The sequence below is a fragment of the Typopeltis vanoorti genome, chromosome 12, assembly GCF_054136105.1.
Source record: "Typopeltis vanoorti isolate ZY-2024b chromosome 12, IOZ_Tvanoo_1.0, whole genome shotgun sequence".
In the NCBI taxonomy this organism is placed as follows: Eukaryota; Metazoa; Arthropoda; class Arachnida; order Uropygi; family Thelyphonidae; genus Typopeltis; species Typopeltis vanoorti.
Window position 1 is genome coordinate 23,664,397 of NC_143560.1, and position 20,620 is coordinate 23,685,016.

Consider the following 20,620-nt stretch of genomic DNA (forward strand, 5'->3'; position numbering starts at 1 on the left):
TGCAGCTAAAACCAATAAACGGAATGAGACCAAATTTTATATTGAGACTTTTGAAGACACGAGGAGATGATTTCCGCAAAAAAAAAAAGATTTAATACCAAAAGTCGCCGATAGGGGAAATTTTGCGACTGGCAGAGCCAAAAACAAGCAGATAATTACATTAAAGGCAGATAAAATGGAATAATAACATTTTGATGGTGTAAGCAACAGCCGTTCACTCATTCCAGCTGGATATGTGGCGCATTACAATGATAATAATAAGAATAATAATTAAACTAAAACAACAACTTGCGTGGAGAGACACAGAAATTAATGTAGTGATTGAACTCGCAGGAAATAATGTTTTATTCATCAGAATCAGGGTCCCCTGGACCACATACATGATTTTCAATGTGCTGACCTTTCTTGTGTACAACAAATTGCATCCGGTGTGTGACATACTCTACAGCTGAGCGTAAGGAGTTGGATTGGATGCTCATAACAGCCCATTTTATGTTCTGTTTCAAGATATGGAAGTTGGGAACACCACCAACATACACAACGGATTTCAAATACCTCCACAGCCAAAAGTCACATGGAGTAATGTATGGGGATCGAGGTGGCCATGCCATCGGAAAGAACTGACTGATAACCCTCTCATTACTGAAATGCTGGTGTAAAAGGCACTGTACTGAATGGCGTCAGTCGTCATTCAAATAACTGCCTGAACATTCCCAATCCCTTTTTGAGTGGAAATCGTGGCGCTGCTGTCGCATAAAATTTGCATAATCCTTTTTACCTGCATTTATTGTAAATATCTGACTGCTTTCGGCTCTGCCAGCACCAAAATTTCCCCTATCAGGGACTTTTGAAACTAAATCTTTTTTTCGCAGAATTCATCTCCCCATGCCGTTGAAAGTCTCAATATAAAATGTGGTCTCATTCCGTGTATTAGTTTTAGCTACAGATGCCTCCAAAGAGGGAAAGTTAATTTATGACCACCCTGTATAAGTAGACAAGAAATTGTATATATAGACCAGTCTATGTCCGTGCGGTTAGCAGAGTGGCTTTGCACTTCGCAACCATATGCCTGGGGAAGGAGCGTCCTAGGTTCGATTCCCGTCGATGACGTGAGGAACTTAAGGATCTTCCTCAGCCATAGCGAAGTTAGCCGGTCTTGGGCATGGACATCAGGGTTTTTTCCACCAGTTTATCTGGAGTTTTTCATCCTGCAAGCAGGCAAACCGGACCCGTGAACACACAGGCTACAGTCATAAAAATACAGCAAGGAAGGCAACGGGAAACCACGTTGCATCACTATCTCCCTAGTAATCAGCTGCAACCCTCTCAAGAGAGGAAGCCACAGGGTCAGATCAGACCAGTCTATATATATAATTTCTCATATTTCCCACATAGGAAACAACATTTGCAAGTGAAGTATCTTCACAAAGCTAACTTGTATATAGAGGCTAATGAATTCACATTAATTACTTTGCATAATTACTTCACATGCAATTTTGTTTGTTTACACTTGGATAAAAAAGGATTAAGCAAGAATGTAATTATTATTATTCAGGCCTCCATGGAGTCAAAAACTCATCACGGGAGGTCCTTCTTAGGAAACACAAAGTGTATCATACCACTCCTTGAACTCATTGACCGTACTTGCTATCACACTTTTATTACACTACAGTACTGTATGCAGTAATTTTGTATTATAATTTGTGCACTGTATTGTTTTAATACAAACAAAGAATAAAATTAGTTTTAAAAAATATAACAAAATATAGCAGACCAACATATTTTCACATTCTGGTTAATTGTCAATATATATTTTTATGATTCAGATAGTGATTTAGGCCTTTTTGACTTAGAATGCAATATTCAGAACTGAATCCCATAGTAAATCAAGTAATGACTGTACTCACTTCTGCAGTCCATGTGATCATCCACTTGAAAAACTTGAAGATCTATATTCTAATGTTTTATTTTATTATTACTCTAATGTTTTGCTTACGGTGTGATCTTTGCATTTGCTTAATAAGTCTGAACAAAAAAACACAGAATTGTTTTGAACTCATAATAATTTCCATGATAATGCACATTCCAATCATTAACACAGTTCATTTCTATCATATCTAAGTAATATACTAAATATTTTCACTTTTTCCCTGTTCATTGTTGCTTCTTCCACAATCCTTTCACATCCTCTCTCAAACTGTATGCATCACCAGAAAAATTGTATGTTCCTACCAAAACCATCATCTCTTTTACTTTTTTTTTCTGCTTTTCAATGGTATTGATTTAATTTATTATTTTAGCAACCAGAAACCTTGAAGCAATCACATGGTCATCAATTATCATATTTTATGATCGAATCTCCATATCATATAATATCTTTCTTTTTATAATCAATTTTACCTACCTGATTATCTTTCGTGAAATCTTACCTGATTTAATGCTTTTAATTCCTCCTTTTCTGCTTATCCTTGTTGTTCTTCTGATGCCTCTCCAATCGCTTTCCAATTTCCTCATATCAGTTTAAGAGTTTGCTTTAGTTAAGATGATATTGCCAAAGTTAATTCAAAATGGATATCCTCATTAGTTCCCAAAAATGGAATAATTCTATTCACTGGGAGTAAATAGAATTACCTTCTTAACAATTTCACTAGCTTTCTCCTTGCTACTGCTTAATTGTTCTTACAAGATTTTTGGCCATTTTATGGTACTACTTTAATATTAGTGATACTCAACAAAATATCAATAAATATTATAAATAAAGGGAAATCAGCAGTCATATTACTATAAAAATTAATTGTTCTAAGAAAATAACAATAAAACACAACAATTATGAAATTAAATTTATTAATTAATGGTCAGTGTGCAAAAAAATGCACAGTGACTGTATATTCATGTTTAATATAATGATATAGCACTGTTGGGGGGGGGTGCACTTATTATTAATTAGTAATAGGAATTATATTTAGTACTATCCCCACTATTCTACTCACCTCTGCAAGTGGTTCCATCTCCAGTAAATCCTTCATCACAAGAGCATTTAAATGAACCATCAGTATTTATACATGCAGCATCTGTGTCACAGCCACCATTGTCTCGAAGACATTCATTAATATCTGTAGAAGGAAAAAAAAAAGACATATTATTACACAGTATCTCCATGGAGTCCAAAGGCTCATCACAGGATACCCAAACTAACTATTATATACACAAAACCTATCATACCTCTCCCTGAACTCATTCACCATTCCCCATACAAAAAATCTGGTCTGCACATCCCTACTAACCACACTCTTACACAACTTTCACAGATGGTCACAGCTCTCTGACTACTTGTCATATATTATTATTATTATTATGTTCTACTATTACTATCTTGTTCTACTCCCCTCTCCCATTTTATGAAAATTGCTTCCATGTCTACCTGATAACAACCCTGACAGCTTATATGTCTCAATTATATCCCCCCCCTCTTCCTCCTATTACTTGTTTCTTGATTGTGAACTATGTTAATTCAAGTATACACATAATAATGATATCTAAATAATAATATTTAAGAATAATATACAAAAATTATATGACTAATAATAAGTGCTGAAAATAAGTTTTTGTTTTACTTTCTAAGGCACAATGAGGTTAAATTGGCTTAATGTAAGTAATTTCAGTATATCATGTTTTTCCTACCTCGACATGTATACCCATCGCCACGGAAGCCATCAAGACAGTGACAGTCATAAGATCCTAACGTGTTACTGCATTCAGCATGCTCATCACAGTCAAATGTTCCAGTCTCACATTCATCATCATCTATGAATGATAAAAGATCAAAATACAATATAGATGAATGATCTTAAAATCACTGGTAATTAAAGTCAGTAAAAATAATAAAAATAATGCTGAAAAAAAGGCAACATATTACACACACATGCACACACACACACACACACACACACACACACACACAGAAAAAAGATGTCATGTCATGTCTTTTCTTGAATTAGTTAATCTGACTTGAACTCCATCTAAAGGTGAGTCATTCCAATCATGCATTGCTCTGTGAGAAAAAAATCTGCTGGCAGCATTCATTTTCAACTTCCAAGTAGGTCCTATTGCCCTCTCACTTCATTCTATGAAATTAAAATTTCCATCTACTAGTATACTTATATGATACTTTCAGAAGTTTGCAGATCTCTATCATATTACCCCTCTCTTTTGCTTGTATGCTTGTGTTTGCAGCCCACACGTTGCCAATCTGTTCCAATAATCTACACTCCACAATCCTCATAATATCTATAAATGATAGCCAGAAGAGTAAGCATGAGAATATGAGTGTGAAGAATGTGATAGTAAATATGGAAATGATTGAAAAAGGAAAAGCGAGTGTAAATATGGACGTGAGCCTGACTGATGGTGCAAGAGCTGATGTGACTGCAAGAACAGAAGAAAGCTAGACAGAAGGAACAATAGTAGGAATGATTGCTGGAATGCAAGAATTGAAGAATGAAATGAATAAGATGAGGAATGAGATGAGACATGTACAGAATGAAATTAGCATACTGTGGATACAAACAGAAGAGTGCAAAAGAATAAAATGAAAGCTAGTGGAAAAAAGAAGTAGCAATTGACTAGACTAGCACTATACAAAGATTCTATTATAAAAGCTGTGGTGGTTGAGAAGGTGCACAAGGTCTGTTTCCCAGGAGACAGAACGAACAGGGTGATTGAGGTGCTGGAATATGTGCAAAGGAGTTAGTGGTTGTGGCTGAAATGAATGATTTGGGCACAGGGAGAATGTGAGATTAGATATCAGGAGACTACTGAGGAGGGTGAAAATCAACAGTGTGGTAGGAAGAGTGGTTTGTGTATGTGTTGCCTGAATATGACATGATGAGTTGTGATGGCCATCAAAGATTGTGAATGGAATGTTAGTGGAAATGTGGAAAGAAAAAGGAGTACACTTTGTGAATATCTAGGATGAGTTTGAGGGGTGAATGAAACAGCATAAGAGTGATGAACTGCATCTGAATGGTTTTGGATTGAGTCATTTAGAAAGTTGCTGCTGAAGGGAAGTGTAATCCATGATGAGAACAATGTATCAGTGTAAGTCAGTGATGATGTAAATGAACAGGAGAGTGGACTGGGTTAGACTAATTTGAATGGAGATGAGAATGTGAGAACAGAAATGCAAGTTGAATAGGGAAACGAGGTGGACCAGGAAGGTCTGGGAGACACACTGTAAGGAAAGTGGATTCTGAAAGAAGTAATAAATGCATGTATTGGGATAGTCAGAATAGGAATGGATAGCCAAGAATATGTGTGTGGGGGAGAGAGAGTTGAGTATAGGAATAAGGGTATTGCATCATCAGTAGACAAGTGAATATTTGCCCTTAAATGTTATCCTATATCAATATCATCATCAATTTCCTGATATGTACCCTTCAGCAATGTACAGTACTTGAAAGCTTATTTTTCATTTTTGTAATAAGTTCCACGGTTTGATATGAACACAGATGGATAAGAAAATAACTATTTATTAACTTAAAAGCTAATATTTTGCTGGTATTATATCCAGTATATTCAGAGCACACAAAACAAAGTTTGTTACAAATGCAAAACAACCACAATCCAGTGTAACAGTGGGGCTAGTAAAAGTAATTGCAGCATGCAACACAAGACTAAAGTCCTAATATGGAACCATCTAGGTTTAAAAAAAAAAAAAATTCAAAGTTTTGAAATAGTAGTCCAAATGATAGTCTTAGAAAGTTTGAAAAAATGAAATAAAATAAAAGTAATAAATATTAATTTGGTCTTAAGATGACTGTCTCCCAAATCTTTGGTAGATTTATACAGCCATGCTTGTTAAGGTTTGGAGTATGTTTTAAGGCTTCTGTTGATTCCAGGAACAACCTCTCTGACTTGTAGAAGCTTCTGTGCATTACTTTTGTTTCTTTCCAATTGATCCTGTGTGCAGGGGTATCCAAAGCATGGTCTGCCAGACCCGACTTGCCATAGCGAAAGTGTCGGATATATTTTTTGTGTTCACTGAGGCGGATGTCCACAGTTCTTCCTGTCTGTCCATAGTAGGCTTGATGGCAAGAACAGGGCACTTCATAGACTCCTGGATGTGATAAAGGAGTGCATTTGTCCTTAGGTGAACAGATGATGAGAGTTGCTAATTTTACATAAGGTTTAAATACTGTGTGTAGTTGGTGTTTGTTAAGCACCCTAGATATCTTTTCAGATGTGCCTTTAATGTATGGAATGGTGATAGTTTTGTTGTAGTCTTCTGTGGTAGATAGAGGGGATTTCTGGGTAGCATTTAGTATGTTATCTATTTTATGGGGATTATAACCGTTGGTTAAGAAGGTGTGTCGTAGGTGAGAAAGTTCAGCAGTGAGAGCAATGTCATTGGAACAGATTGCTCTAGCTCTATGGGTTAGTGTTCTTAAGATACCATATTGTTGAGAAGGGTGATGGAGTGATTGTTTGTGTAAGTATCTCCCTGTATGTGTGGGTTTTCTATAAACTGAAAATGATAAGGAACCTTCTGGAAGACGTGTGATCAGTGTGTCCAGGAAGGGCAGGCAGTCATTGGCTTCTAGTTCCATTGTAAAGTGGATATTTTAGGGTGCTGGCTATTTAGATGCACTAAAAATGTATTCAATGTGTCTGGGCCATGTGGCCAAATAGCAAACACATCATCAACATAGCATAGCCAGAGACTAGGTTTGAGAGTGGCTGTGTTGATAGGTAATTTTTCCAGATGTTCTATGTAGAAATTGGCTAAAGGGGCGAACCCATAGCTGTCCCATCTCATTGTTTGTATATTTTCCCTTTCCAAGTAAAATAACCTGCCTATACTGTAAATTTAAATAGCTGAAATATATCTGGGGGGGGGGGAATTGTGAATTTAGTAAGTTAAGTGTTTCAATCAGTGGTACATTAGTGAATAATGAGGTGATATCAAAACTCACCATTAGGTCTGAACTATTTAAGGTGTGATTTTCTAAAATACTTTTTAGGTGGGTAGATTTTTTAACAAAAGAGGAAGAATTGCTTGTGTAAGTGGTTAGTAATTTGGCTAAATGTTTAGCTAGTTTATATGTAGGACTGTTTATACTATCTAAAATAGGACGCAAAGGTGTATCTTGTTTGTGTATTTTAGGAGCACCATATATTCTGGGTGTTTTAACGTGCAAGGGTTTGAGTTTTTTGACAATTTCTTTTGGCCAGGACGTGACTTTGTTCAATAACTTGCACACCTTATTCTTTTGTGAGTTGGTGGGATCTTGATTTATGATTTGATATGTAGACGGTCTTGGAGCAGTGTATGCATTTTGCTTTCATATTCTGTTGTATCCATTACTACAGTGGTGTTACCTTTGTCTGATTTTGTTATTGTAATGTGGTTATTATTGCGTAGTTCTTTTAGAGCTATTATTTCTTTATGTGGGATATTATTTTTGGGAGGCTTAGAATGGATAAGGATATTGGCCACGTCTAACCTAATATTATGGCTATAGCTGGAGGCAAGTGGTAAATCCCGCATTCAACAGAAGCCATTATTTTGGTTTTAGGCACAATTTTAGAAGTAACGGCAAAATTATATCCTAGACTTAATGCATTCGTGGCCTCTTTGGATAAGGTTGTTGATGATAGGTTCACAACAACGCCATCTTGATGAAATTGTGGCCACTGCATAGACACACTGTAAGGAAAGTGGATTCTGAAAGAAGTAATAAATGCATATATTGGTATGGTCAGAATAGGAATGGATGGCCTAGATATGCATGTGGTGGAGAGAGAGTTGAGTATAGGAATAAGGGTATTGCATCATCAGTAGATAAGTGAATATTTGCCCTTAAATGTTATCCTATATCAATATCATCATCAATTTCCTGATATGTACCCTTCAGCAATGTACAGTACTTGAAAGTTTATTTTTCACTAGGTTAGACTATAATAAATTTAGTTTAATCCTTTATCCCAGTGAGAGCAAACAAAGTTTGTACCTGAAAATATCTTCAGGACTGAATATAGTGTTGTACTATCTTACCTGGGTAAGTAGTACAACACCAGAGCAACTAAGCAGTAGAGCCTGCTTAGCTCAGTCGGTATAGACGAAGCCCTTTGATCAGAAAGGCCTGAGTTCGATTCCCATACGAGAGGTGAGGAACCTTTAGCTGGTATCTTTCTGCTAAAGCTGGTCTCATACAGTGGTAGTTTTTTGGAATAAGCTGCCAGAGTCTGTTGTGGGTGCTATGACGGTGAACGAGTTCAAGACAAGGTATGATAGATACTGTGAGAATGTAATCGCATAGTTGTGTGGACATGATGTTTAGGCCTCCCTCGATGAGTCTAAGGACTCCTGGAGTCGCCCGAAATAATAATAATAATAATAATAATAATAATAATAATAATAATAATAATAATAAAACTCGTAGCAAAGGTGGAGCAAGCTACCAACACTCCTATCCCAGTATCTCCCATAATGCAAAACACATCTCCTTGTGGATATATATATATATATATATACTGTTATGCATTAAGGGATTGGCCACTACCCAGACTAGTTTTGACCTTTATTGAGGTCTCTTCAGTGGGAGCCAGGCCCAGAGTTGGAGATACCAGGCAGAAGCAGTAGCAAGGTCATCTTTACCTATAGGAGTTGCCAAAAGGTTTGCCAGCTTTTTTTATTAAATTACTAATAAACTTTCAACATCTTTCTCTAAATCCAGAGTAATTTAATAAAAAAGGTGGCAAACCTTTTGGCAACTCCTAAAGGTAAAGATGACCTTGCTACTGCTTCTGCCTGGTATCTCCAACTCTGGGCCTGGCTCCCACTGAAGAGACCTCAATAAAGGTCAAAACTAGTCTGGATAGTAGCCAATCCCTTAATGCATAACAGTATATATACATCCACAAGGAGATGTGTTTTGCATTATGGGAGATACTGGGATAGGAGGGTTGGTAGCTTGCTCCACCTTTGCTACGAGTTGCCCTGGTGTTGTACTACTTACCCAGGTAAGATAGTACAACACTATATTCAGTCCTGAAGATATTTTCAGGCGCAAACTTTGTTTGCTCTCACTGGGATAAAGGATTAAACTAAATTTATTATAATGTACAGTACTAAACACAGTACTACTATGGCAGTACTGTGTGATTAATAATTTCTTATCTACAACTTGTCAGTGCTCCAATAGTCATATCTAATATTTTAGTCTTCTGGAAAACTTCTGATTGAATCAATCCACCTGGATTTTGGTGTTCCTCTCAGTCTTTTCTGCCATCTTTGATTAACCATTTCTCTCTGATTCTGTTAAAGTGACTATATCACAACAGATTAGCTTTGCTTACATATTATTAAATGTCAATATCCAGTTCCTTCCTAATAAAATATATTTTAATGTGAACTGATCTGTTCACTCCTCTAATTTTTCTCAGAAAATTTTTGAATGCTGCCTTATACACTGCTAGTTAGTATTTTGACTAATTTATTTCTTCTTCAATATAAATTTATTCAATTGGCTCTTCACCATACTGCAGTGAGCACATGAATTTGAGCTCACAGATAGGTCTTTATTTTGATATAATTCATAATACTTTTGATAATTACTGGTTGGAGTATCTTTGTATATGACTGTAGTGTATGCACTATGCATTCACTGCCAAGAGGAAAGTGAATGGAGTTCTGAGTTTTAATGATAGTGAAAGAAATGTGAAAGAGAGTATATATAAGTTCCAATGATTTGAGAGTAGTCATGTATAGGGACTTGATTATTAGAGGTGTGGTAAATGAGAAGGTGGAGGGGGGGGGGGGGGAGAGAAAGAGAGACAGATGTTTTATGAGCCAGAGATGGAAAACCTGTTGGGAGCAAGAAAATGGAGTAACAGAAGTTAGTGCTGAGAGTCATGAAACTGATAGTGTTGTAGTGAATGGAGTTCTGAGTTTTAATGATAGTGAAAGAAATGTGAAAGAGGGTATATATAAGTTGAATTCTAAAAATAGCATATGCAAAAGTTAAACTAGTGTGGTAGGTAGCGAGGATGAAAGTGCAATCAACCAGGTAGAGATAATGAACAGCAGTGGGAAAGTAATTCAGAATAAGAAAGCAGAGTTGGTGAAATGAGGAAAGAGATTAGGTTATTACAGAGTGAAATGAGGAGATTTACAGTTATGTATGGGGGAGAGAGAGAGACTAGAATAAAAATGGCAGTGTGAAAGAGGAGCATTCCAATGATTTGAGAGTGGTCATGTATGGGAACTTGTTTATTAGGGTGTGGTAAATGAGAAGGTACATAAGGTTTGCTTTACAGAAGGCAGATTGAGCAGAGTGATAAACAGTAGATATGAGAAAGGAGCAAGCAAAACAGTTGGTAGTGAAAATAAGCAAGAATGATCTGGATGGAAACAAGGAGAATACAAGAATGGATATCAGGAGGTTGCTAGGGTGAGTAAATGATAACAGTGTAGTAGGAAAGGTAGGCATTGTGTTGCTCTGGTATGATAGTGGTGAGTTGAGATGGTGAGCAAGAATGATGAATGGGATGTTAGCAGAGTTGTGTAAAGAGAAAGGAATTCATTTTCTGAATGTGTGGGATGAATTTGAGGGATGGATGGAGCTGTATATAAGAGATAGCCTACATTTAAGTGGATTTGGTGTGAGTCAGCTGGAGAAACTGTTGCTGCAAGAGAGAGAGAGAGAGAGAGTAATCACTGAAGTGAATGGAAGAACTGAGGAAGCAAGAGTTGGTAAAAGTGACAGGGAGAGCAGGTAAGTAGGTTAGAAGAGCCTGAATGAGGTAATGGCATGAGTGAAGAAAATGAATGAGAAAGAACACACGGAAATGGAGAAATAAGGGGGAATCAGGATGGATAGGAAGAAATTGTGTAAGAAAAGTGGATCATTGCTACAGGAACAGATGCGTGTGTGTGCGTGCATACAAGAAAGGTGTGAGATCACTAAGGATGTGGGGAAAACAAACAGGTCTGAGGAGAAGTGTAAAATCAGTGATGACAGAGAAGAATTGCAAAGCAGAGGATATATATAAGAGTCATACCAAAGGAGTGGGGTTGATGAGACTTGTTATAGAGCTAAGTCAGTATGCATGTTTCCAAATCCCAGAAGTATTTGAAATGAAGGAAATGAAATTATCGAATTAATAGAGTATATTTGCCTAAAAAAACTATTGGAATAAATGAGAAACGGATAGATGAGGATAACATTCTGACATGAATAAAGATGACTGTCAGATTTTAGGGAAGGACAACATATACTAGAATATTAATTAAAAACTTTAATTAATACTTCCTATATTTCAGTAATGTTACATTACTATCTTCAGGAAACATAAAATAATGATATGTGTATGCAGGCACTAACACTAAACAAATATGGCTGAAGAAAACAACTGAAATCGGTCCTAGAGTCCTGGCTGGCATGTAATCAGAGTGTCCACTCTGATTACATGCTTGATGGATCACTGGCTTTCTCAATTTACAGAAATCCTACACATACAGGAAGATACATTTACCAGCAATTACACCTCCCCCTCCCAACAATATGAGATTATAAAAAACCCTATATAACAGGGTAAAAATAATCAGTTCAGATAACAATGCCCAACTACTGAACTTAACCATATTCTTAACACCTTCGTAGCCAATGGCTACAACCCTCCAAAAATCCAAAAAATATTAAAACCAATTAACCACAACAACCTCCCTCCAGAACAGAGATTACTCTAAATCAGCGTTTCTCAACCTTTTTGCTCTTGCGGAACCCTTGAAATAATATCCATGTTGTAGGGAACCCCTACATAATAATTATTATATATCATTGTTAGTATCTTTCTTTATTATTTATAAATTTAAAGATCATGAGGAAAACAAATAATAAGTGCTATAATCACTTTATTGTTTATTTGTAATTTTCAAAATAATAAGATAAATCAAAGTAAAATGTAAAATAAACAAAAATATGTGCCAAAGAATTGTTATTTTTGAAACAAATATGAATAACAAAGTTTAATGTTCTAATGTGAAACCTGTGCTTGTCTTTTGGTACACAAATACTTAATTCGGGATCGGATTTTAGATAAACAAACAAGGATTTCATCTTCAACAGAAAGGAGACGATTTCTGTCTTTGCTCTTAATCATTGTCAAACAAGAAAAAACTTGCTCACACATGTAAGACGTTGAAAACTGCAGCAATATATTTATTGCTTTCCTATGAATAGTAGGATACTCTTCTTTAACAGAAATCCAGAACTTGTCCAGGGATAGGTCAGTAAATCTCATCTTGAATGTACGATCAGATTGCAGCCCACAAAGTTCTTCCTCTTCTCTTAAAGTCAAGTTCTTAGGATGAGCAGATTGCGAGTATGGATCTCTCACCCAATCATACATTTATGTTGGAAGGGACAGAAAATAATGTTCGATTTTTATCATCAGTTCTTCCAAGTCAGTTACAATAAGACTTGAAATTTGATGATATCCTTCTTTACTTTTAAGCCCCACCAGTAATTGAAACATGTCAAGAATCTCTTTTGCAACATGATTTTTTCAAAGATTCAGCCTTCTTTTAAATCCAAGAATTTTGTCACTTGAAGTTAATATCTTTTCTCCAGGACCCTGCAGTGACTTGTTCAGTGTATTAATGTAATGAAAAATGTTGGCTAAATAGGCTAGCATCTGCACCCACTTTTGAACTTCAAAACACTTGGCAAAATCTTGTTTATTGTTTTCTTGAAAATATCTTTGCAATTCATCTTTTAGCTCAAACACCCTATTTAGAACTTTTCTTCTATTTAGCCACCAGATTTCTGTATAGAGCAAAAGATTTATATGTTCTTTGTCCAGGTTTTTCACACAGATTTTTAAACATTCTGGAGTGAACTGGCCTTTGTTTAATGAAGTTAACCATTTTTGTGGCATCATCAAAAACTTTTTTTAAGTTCATCTCCAAGAGATTTTGATATCAACACTTCTCTGTGAATAAAGCAGTGTGTTGAGACAACATCAGCATTTTCTTCTTTTACATGAGAATCAAAACCTCTTATGGAGCTAACCATGGATGGAGCACCATCAGTACAGATGGCAATACAGTTCTCCCAAAAAAGACCTTTTGTTTTCAGATATGAGGATAAAATATTGAATATATATATTCCTCTACTTGTCTTAGGTAATTCTTTACAACAGAGAACGTTTTCTTGAATTTCACCCTCATTAACAAATCTTACAAAAGCTACAATGTAACAGTTATTGGTAAGATCTGATGACTCATCAACTTCAATGGAACAACTGCTATTTTTCAGTTTATCACACAAAACCTCCTCGATGTCATTTGACATATCCTGGATATGTTGACTAATCATACTGTTTGAAAGTGGAATAATTTTCAATATCTTGTACTGCATCTTGTCCCAGCATTTTACCCACTATTATTTTACATGCTGGCATTATTAGGTTCTCACCAACTGTGTGACTTTTCCTTTTCTTTGCAATAATTTCTGCTTCCAAATAACTTACTTCCTGAGCCTTTTCACTGACACTGAATTTATTCATAAAAACTGCACTCTGTTTCTTTCGAGATTGCAATAGCATTTTAAAATAGTCAGCACTTTTATTTTCCATATCATTGTGATTTTTTGTGAAATGTCTTTTCAATTTTGCTGGAGCATTGCTATATTTGAAAGTAGTTTTTAAAAAAAATTGGTTATATTAAAGGGCCGAGAAAATTAGTTTATAAAACAGATTCAGTTATGTTAGTAATATAATATTTAGTAAATTAATAAAAATATAATAGAAAAAGTATAATAAAAAGAAATTAAACTAACAATCATGAAAAATCGGGTGGCCCCCGTTAATGCATAAGTACCAAATAATGTAATTAATAATATTATTTAAACATAATTATTATTTATTTGAGTCTAACTTTCATAAATACATAACACCTAAATGCACAATTTGTAACAGTATAACTAATAAATTGATGAAATAACAAAAATCAATTGCTCAAACTATTGACTGCAACCTGAAATAAAGGAGTAACCTTCCCAAAAATTATAATCACCATAAAGTGGAGTTTAGCCGAGAAAACATACAAACTCTTCATATTAATGAGTGAATACGTACCTACACGCTATAAAACACATAGGATTGATAAGAGACCGACTGCGCTACTCGCCTTTCTTGCTTGCACTGACTCATAAGCGACACTAGCTAGCACTAGATCTCAGACCATCAGATCTCAGAAGAATAAGCAGGATTCAGAAAAGGTCGAGGAACTAGAGATCATATATCTAACATCAGACAAATAATCAAAAAAGCAAGGGAATTCAACTTAAGCCTTTATCTATGCTTTATAGATTACTTCAAGGCCTTTGACTGTATGAGGTGGGATATTTTATGGGATATCATGCAAGAATCAGGAATACCAAACCATCTAGTAACCCTCATAAAGAACTTATATCAATGAAATCAAGCAACATTAAGAATTGAAAATGCAGTGTCCATTGCATTCCAATTTGAAAAAAGGATCAAGACAAGGGTGCATACTCTCACCATTACCATTCAACCTTTACAGTGAAACTATAATGAAAAGATCTCTAGAAAAGTGGAATGGAGGCATTAAATTAGGTGGCCGAACAATCACTAACCTATGATATGCAGATGACACAGTGATAATAACAACAAATGAACAGGAATTAAAATCCATCCTAAATCAATTAGAATGCAAAAGCTTAAGGTTTACGAATAATGATTCTTGCTTTCAAATAATGGTTTTAAACCAAAATAATTGGTTTTAAACAACACAGAAGAGATAGATAGAGAAGGAATTGAAATTGTTGACAACTTCAATTACCTTGGAGTGATAATAACAAAAAAGATGGATGGAAAAAAGACATAAGAAGAAGAATAGCAGTAGCTAAGAAAGCAATGACTGATTTAACTAAGATCTGGAAAGACAGCACATCTCCAAAAATACCAAAATTAAGCTTGCAGTTTTTTCAATCTTTCTCTATGCTTCTGAGTCTTGGAAAATGACAAAAGATGACCAAAGAAGAATTGAGGCGTTCAAGCTCTGGTGCTGGAGAAGATTGTTAAGGGTGTCTAGGACAGAAAAATGAACAAACAAAAGTATCCTAGAAGAACTGAATATCCGCACAAGACTGATAAACATAATTGACAAGAGAACAGTAAAACATTTTGGACAGACATGTAGAAGGGAAGGTAACTGCCTGGGAAAAATAATCATCCAGGGTAAACCATGTGGGAAAATAAAAAGAGGAAAAACTCCCCTACAGGTGGATTGATCAAATATCAAGAATCACTGGACTTAAACTAGAACAAGCAATAAGAGAAGCACAGGGGAGAAAGAAATGGCAAAGCATCATCAGGAAGGTCACAAGTCCTCAGACATGAGGAGATCTGTGAGAGAGAGAGAGAGAGAGAGAAAGAGAGTACCTACACCATCCCCCCCCCTAAAAAAATATAGCTTATAGCAAATCTATTCCCTATATCCGTGGTGTCTCCGAAAAGGTGGCCAAGATATTAAAAAAAACACAATCTTGTAACCACTTATAAACCATACAAATTGCCTAGAATCTTTGTTACTGAAGTGCCTGCATGCACATGTCTAATACAATTAATAATTGGATTAAATAGGAAATATAGGAAATAATAATAAATAAGATAGGAAATACCAAGTGAATAATTTTATTTATTCACAAATGTTGTTAATTTCCATAAACAATAAACAATGATACATGTAAAATGGATGACTGAAGCATGCAATCTGGAAGAAACAGGCATTGTGGAGGCACAACAAGATGAGTGGCGATAACACTGGACAACAAAACTTTACAAAAATCATGCACCTGAGATTACTTTAGTAATTTCTTATAGATTTCGAGGGGCTGAACATGAATATGACAATAAAAATTCAAAATTGGCTATGGACTGTGAGAGATCCACAATAGTTTCTTATATAATAAAGTAATATGTACTTATAACATACACCAGTAAATGTCTGCTTCTACTTCTGAAGTTATTTTGCCTGTTGCACGTATAGCTGCTCAGGATCATCTCTAGTGAGTGTCCAACAGTAGTCAGCCAACATGGAAGTGGACCACTTTCCTTGGTGTCGTTTCACTATTGTTGCAATTTCCTGATGAAAACATTCACCATGCTCTTCACTAACCTTCTGCAGTTGTCAGGGAAGAAATCCAAGTGGGAATGGAGCAAGTATTTTTAAGGACATATTGCTGCCAAGTTTGTGATACAGAGACAACAAGTCCTCAATCAGTTCCTTGTAGTTTTCTGCCCTGACATTTCCGAGAAAGTTAGTTGACACCAAGCGAAATGCATCTCAAGCTTCTTTCTCATCACTCTGTAGCAAGTTGTTCAACATTTTGTAAATGAAGAGGCTCCAGATCTGAGGCCCCACAAAAACTCCCTCTTTAATTTTTGCTTCGATGAGTCAAGGGAATTTGTCAGCCAGCTATTTGAAAGCTGATCTAGTCTGGTCCATGGCTTTTGCAAAGTTTTTTACTAGATCGAATTTCATGTGTAGGGGTGGGTAGCAGATTTTTGTGCATTTCTGCCAGTGATAGGTGTTGCATATTCTTCTCTCTAACCTTCGGACATTTCCTCGCGGGCCACAGTCTCTCTTCACATAGTGCAAAATCCTTCATATACTTCATATATCTCAGCTGCAGACCCATCAACACAGACACTACCTTCAAGTCAACACGGAGATGCCAGTCATACTTGCTGTATTGAAGTCCAACAGCTGTTTAGGTTGTTATAGTCAAAAGGGTCATGTTTTTTTATTTTTTTAATTAATTAATTTATTTATTCTTAATGTTGGGCCCGTATACGAGAGGTTGGCTGATCAACCTATAGTACTGTATATGGGTAGTATGACATTCAATTTAAAAGCCTGTATATTGTATTCCTTCGGAAATACATCAGGGGGAAGACTGTTCCACAATACAGCAGTAGTAGGGATGGAGGAGGAGGAAAAGAATCTTGTTCTGTGGGTTTCAAGGTGCACTGTGAAAGGATGTGGTCAGCAGCTGTTCCAATGGGCTTAGTGCAGAGTGGGGAAATTACTGATGCTGTTTCAGATGAATATTTTCCAAGGAAATATTTATAGAATACACAAATTGCAGAGACTAAACGTCTATGTGAAAGTGAGGGGGTGTGAGTTGGTAAGAGATGGGTCACATACAGAGGAGAGCAATCAGTCTAATTGCTTTCCTCTGTATTGAGTCAAGCATTTTGAGGGAGCTTTTAGGAGCCCCATTCCTAAGAGGTGAAGTAACATCTTGAGCAAAAGAGAAATCATAGTTTTTTGGAAGCTGAAGAGGATGCAATAGTTCTGATGTGTTTATGCGAGGCCTGATGTCAAGGTAATTCCAAGGAGAGAAATTTCATCTTGTCTCAGAATTTGAGTGTCATCAAAAATAATACTGGGGGAGAATGGTTATTTTCTTGTAGGAAATAACACAGAACTGGGTTTCACTAGCGTTGAAGTTGAAGGTTATCTGAGCCCCATTGGAGGATGACTTTGAGGTTAGAATTAAGGGAAGTTGTGGTTGATATTCTGTGGGTGAAGTGAGTTGTGTAGGGTAAGGTTTATCAAATGAAAGTTAGGAGTGCAATGTGCTGTCATCTGCAAAACTGTGTATTGGGTTGGAGGTCAACTGAAGTAGGATATACAGAAGGAAGAGAGTAGGTGAGAGAACTGAACCTTGTGGGACCCCAGCATTGGTTGGATGGTGAGAGGATAGGGTCGTCTACCATCACACATAGTGTGCGTCCAGACAGAAAGCTGCAATCCATCTACAGAAGTCCTGAGACAGTCCAAATGATGGGAGTTTGTTTAGTAAGCCTTTGTGCCAGACCCGGTCAAAGGCTTTAGAGATATCAAGTGTAACCACTTGGTATTTGCAAATTTCTCCATGGCATTTGTTCAGAGATGGGCGATATATGAGAGCAGATCACCTGTTGATCGGCATCAACAGAATCCATACTGGCGGTGGCTTAATAGTTGGGTACCTTCAAGGTAGAGTAGGAGTTGAAAATTGATGGTTTTCTCCATCACTTTAGATAGGACTGAGGTGAGTGAGATAGGGTGATAGTTAGATGGCAGCAATTTGTCACCCTTTTTAGGAATGGGTTGAATACAGGCCAATTTCCAGGCTTTGGGATATATACCAGTGGAGTAAGAGAGTATGTACAGACAGCATAGGACAGGAGTCAGTTCAGCTGCACATACCTTCAGGACAATTGGAGGAATGCCATCAGGGCCAAGATCCTTTTTTGTCTAATGGTTTATGATCACTTTCTGGCAAAAGGATACAGGGAACATTGTATGTTGGGTAGTTGGAATGACTGGGGGAAGCATTTGCCATTGTCAGTTATGCATGCATTGGAGGCAAAGTGTGAAGCCAGGAGATAGCTTTTTCTGTGGGTAATGTTGCAATTGAACCTTCTGGGTATAATAGGGGTGGGAATAGTGTAGGGCAAAAGTTACGACAATTGCTTTTGCGAGAGACCAAAAGGAATGACTGCTGTTTGGACAGGCTGCAAATTTCCACATATGCTTTTTGCCTGTTCAAATCCTGTTTTGGAAGCATTGATAATTTTCTTGCATCTGTTTTGGGCTTCAGTATAGGCATTCAAAGAGGATGAAGTTTTTAATTTGAGCCTGTTGTGGTATGCTTGATTTTTCATTTGTACAGCCTTGGCACATCTTTTGGAGAACCAGGGTTAGATAGGGGGATCGTAGTTCAGAGAAGTGTGGGAATGTATGTTTTCATGCCAGTGAGGATTTGGCGATAAGTTCGGGTCATATGTTTGGATTAGAAGACCAGAAACAATAGTCCAACCATGGGAATGAAGCTATCAAGTAACTTCATTCCCACGAAGCTATGAAGACTACTATGCTTCATTCTTCATTCCCATGAAGAATGAAGCGTAGTAGTCTTGGAGTCTGTCCCATTTGGCACTGTTATAATGCCAAACTACTCTTGTGTAGGTGTGACTGTGTAAGCGTTGTTGCATGGGGGAGGAGATGGGCACTAGGTTGTGGTCAGAATTACCCAGAGGGCTCACTACATTCACTGCATATTTGGAAGGGTCATCGGTAAAGAAGAGATCTAGGGTATTTGGGGAGTGGTTTGGATTATCTGGTATTCTGGTCAGCTTGTGAACAATTTGTGTAAAGGTCGTTGGTGATGGCAAATGTTTCAGCATCTCTGCCTGCAGGATCTGTACAACTGGAAAAGGAAAGCCAGTTGGTGTTATGGACATTAAAATCACCTAGGAGTATGATTTCACTGTTAGGAGATTGGAACTGGAGAAAATCAACTTTTAAGGAGAGGAAATTAAAGAGCTCAGAGTGGTTTGGTTGGTGGTATTAGGAGAGTGACAGAGACAGTAGATGAATTTGACTGAGTGGGGGAGGGATATTTTTAACCAAAGAGGGTCAAAGTTTGGCAATTCTAGGTTAGGTGCTCTTTGGCAGGGTATATCAGAGTAAATATATATGCAGATGCCACCCTTGGGTTGAAAGGAGTTAAAAAGTGTATAGTTTGGAAAGTTGAGATGGATAGTGCTGGGGGAAGGTGAGATTTGCGTTTCTGTTAAAAAGAGTAGGTGGGGTTTGGTGGACTGCAGATGGTAGTGGACACTATTAAGGTTGGAGTTGTGACCACGGATGTTGGTAAAGTGGATATTCAAGGTTCTGTGAGGCATGGATTTGACCACAAGGGTCTTGCATGTTTCCTATGCAGGGCCTGCATACTGGTCTCTTTGGTGGCTACTAGTGGCGTCACTTGATTTTTGCACAAGTTTGGTGTGTTCGTAGTCTATGATCCAACTATTGGATTCAAAGGGCATTCATCAAGCCATCTACATCATAACAGAACACAAGGTCATCTTCCTTTTAGAAGTAAGGCACAATCTCTCATGATGAGTGCAAAACGAAGTCACTCAGACATTTTCCTTGAGAAGTTTCCATTGTAGAAGTTGTGATCCCAGTAACTCTGCTTTGGCCTTGGACAGCTCTAGATTGCGAACAAGAGTGTTCAGTTCTTCTTATGTGAGAATGTGTGGCATAGATGACATACCATAACCAACATATGAATCATCATTAGATACCAAAGGCTCAGGAGAACCTGACATCGGTTCGCCTCTGTTATCATCATCCTCTGAATTGATGGAAAATTCTTTTGGAGGTTTGGGAATGGGAAGTCCTTCGCTGTGCAGAACCAGTCAGAGTGCAGATGGTATATTCGGATATGCTATTGTCCATTTCTTTTTCCTTGTGATGCCTCCTGAAACAGGTGGTACCATGTAGAAGTAGCAGTCATTTGTATGATTGCTTGGCTCCCTCCAAATCATAGGATCAGCAAATGGCATCAACATTATACTGCCTTTCAGCCACTTTAGAAGATTTCTAGCACATGTACTGCAGCATGTGTGTGGGACCAAGGCCTTGTCCTGTCTCTGATCTTACATCCAAAATAAAGGTGATATGCCTTTTTCACTAATGGAGAGTAATTTGCACTATTAACACAGGTACAAGACATCACTACTGCTGGAT

At 36.9% G+C, this 20,620-nt stretch overlaps 1 protein-coding gene across 1 annotated transcript in view; it reads right to left on the reverse strand.

The window, feature by feature from the left end:
- LOC150100631 (fibrillin-1-like) overlaps nucleotides 1-20,620 on the reverse strand; it is a 1,594,375-nt gene that overhangs the window by 755,161 nt on the left and 818,594 nt on the right. The window contains exons 31-32 of the mRNA XM_090401848.1: nucleotides 3,682-3,804; nucleotides 2,991-3,113 (exon numbers count right to left, since the gene is read on the reverse strand). Of these exons, the coding sequence (XP_090257974.1) occupies nucleotides 2,991-3,113; nucleotides 3,682-3,804 (246 nt within the window). The remainder of the gene's footprint in view (nucleotides 1-2,990; nucleotides 3,114-3,681; nucleotides 3,805-20,620) is intronic.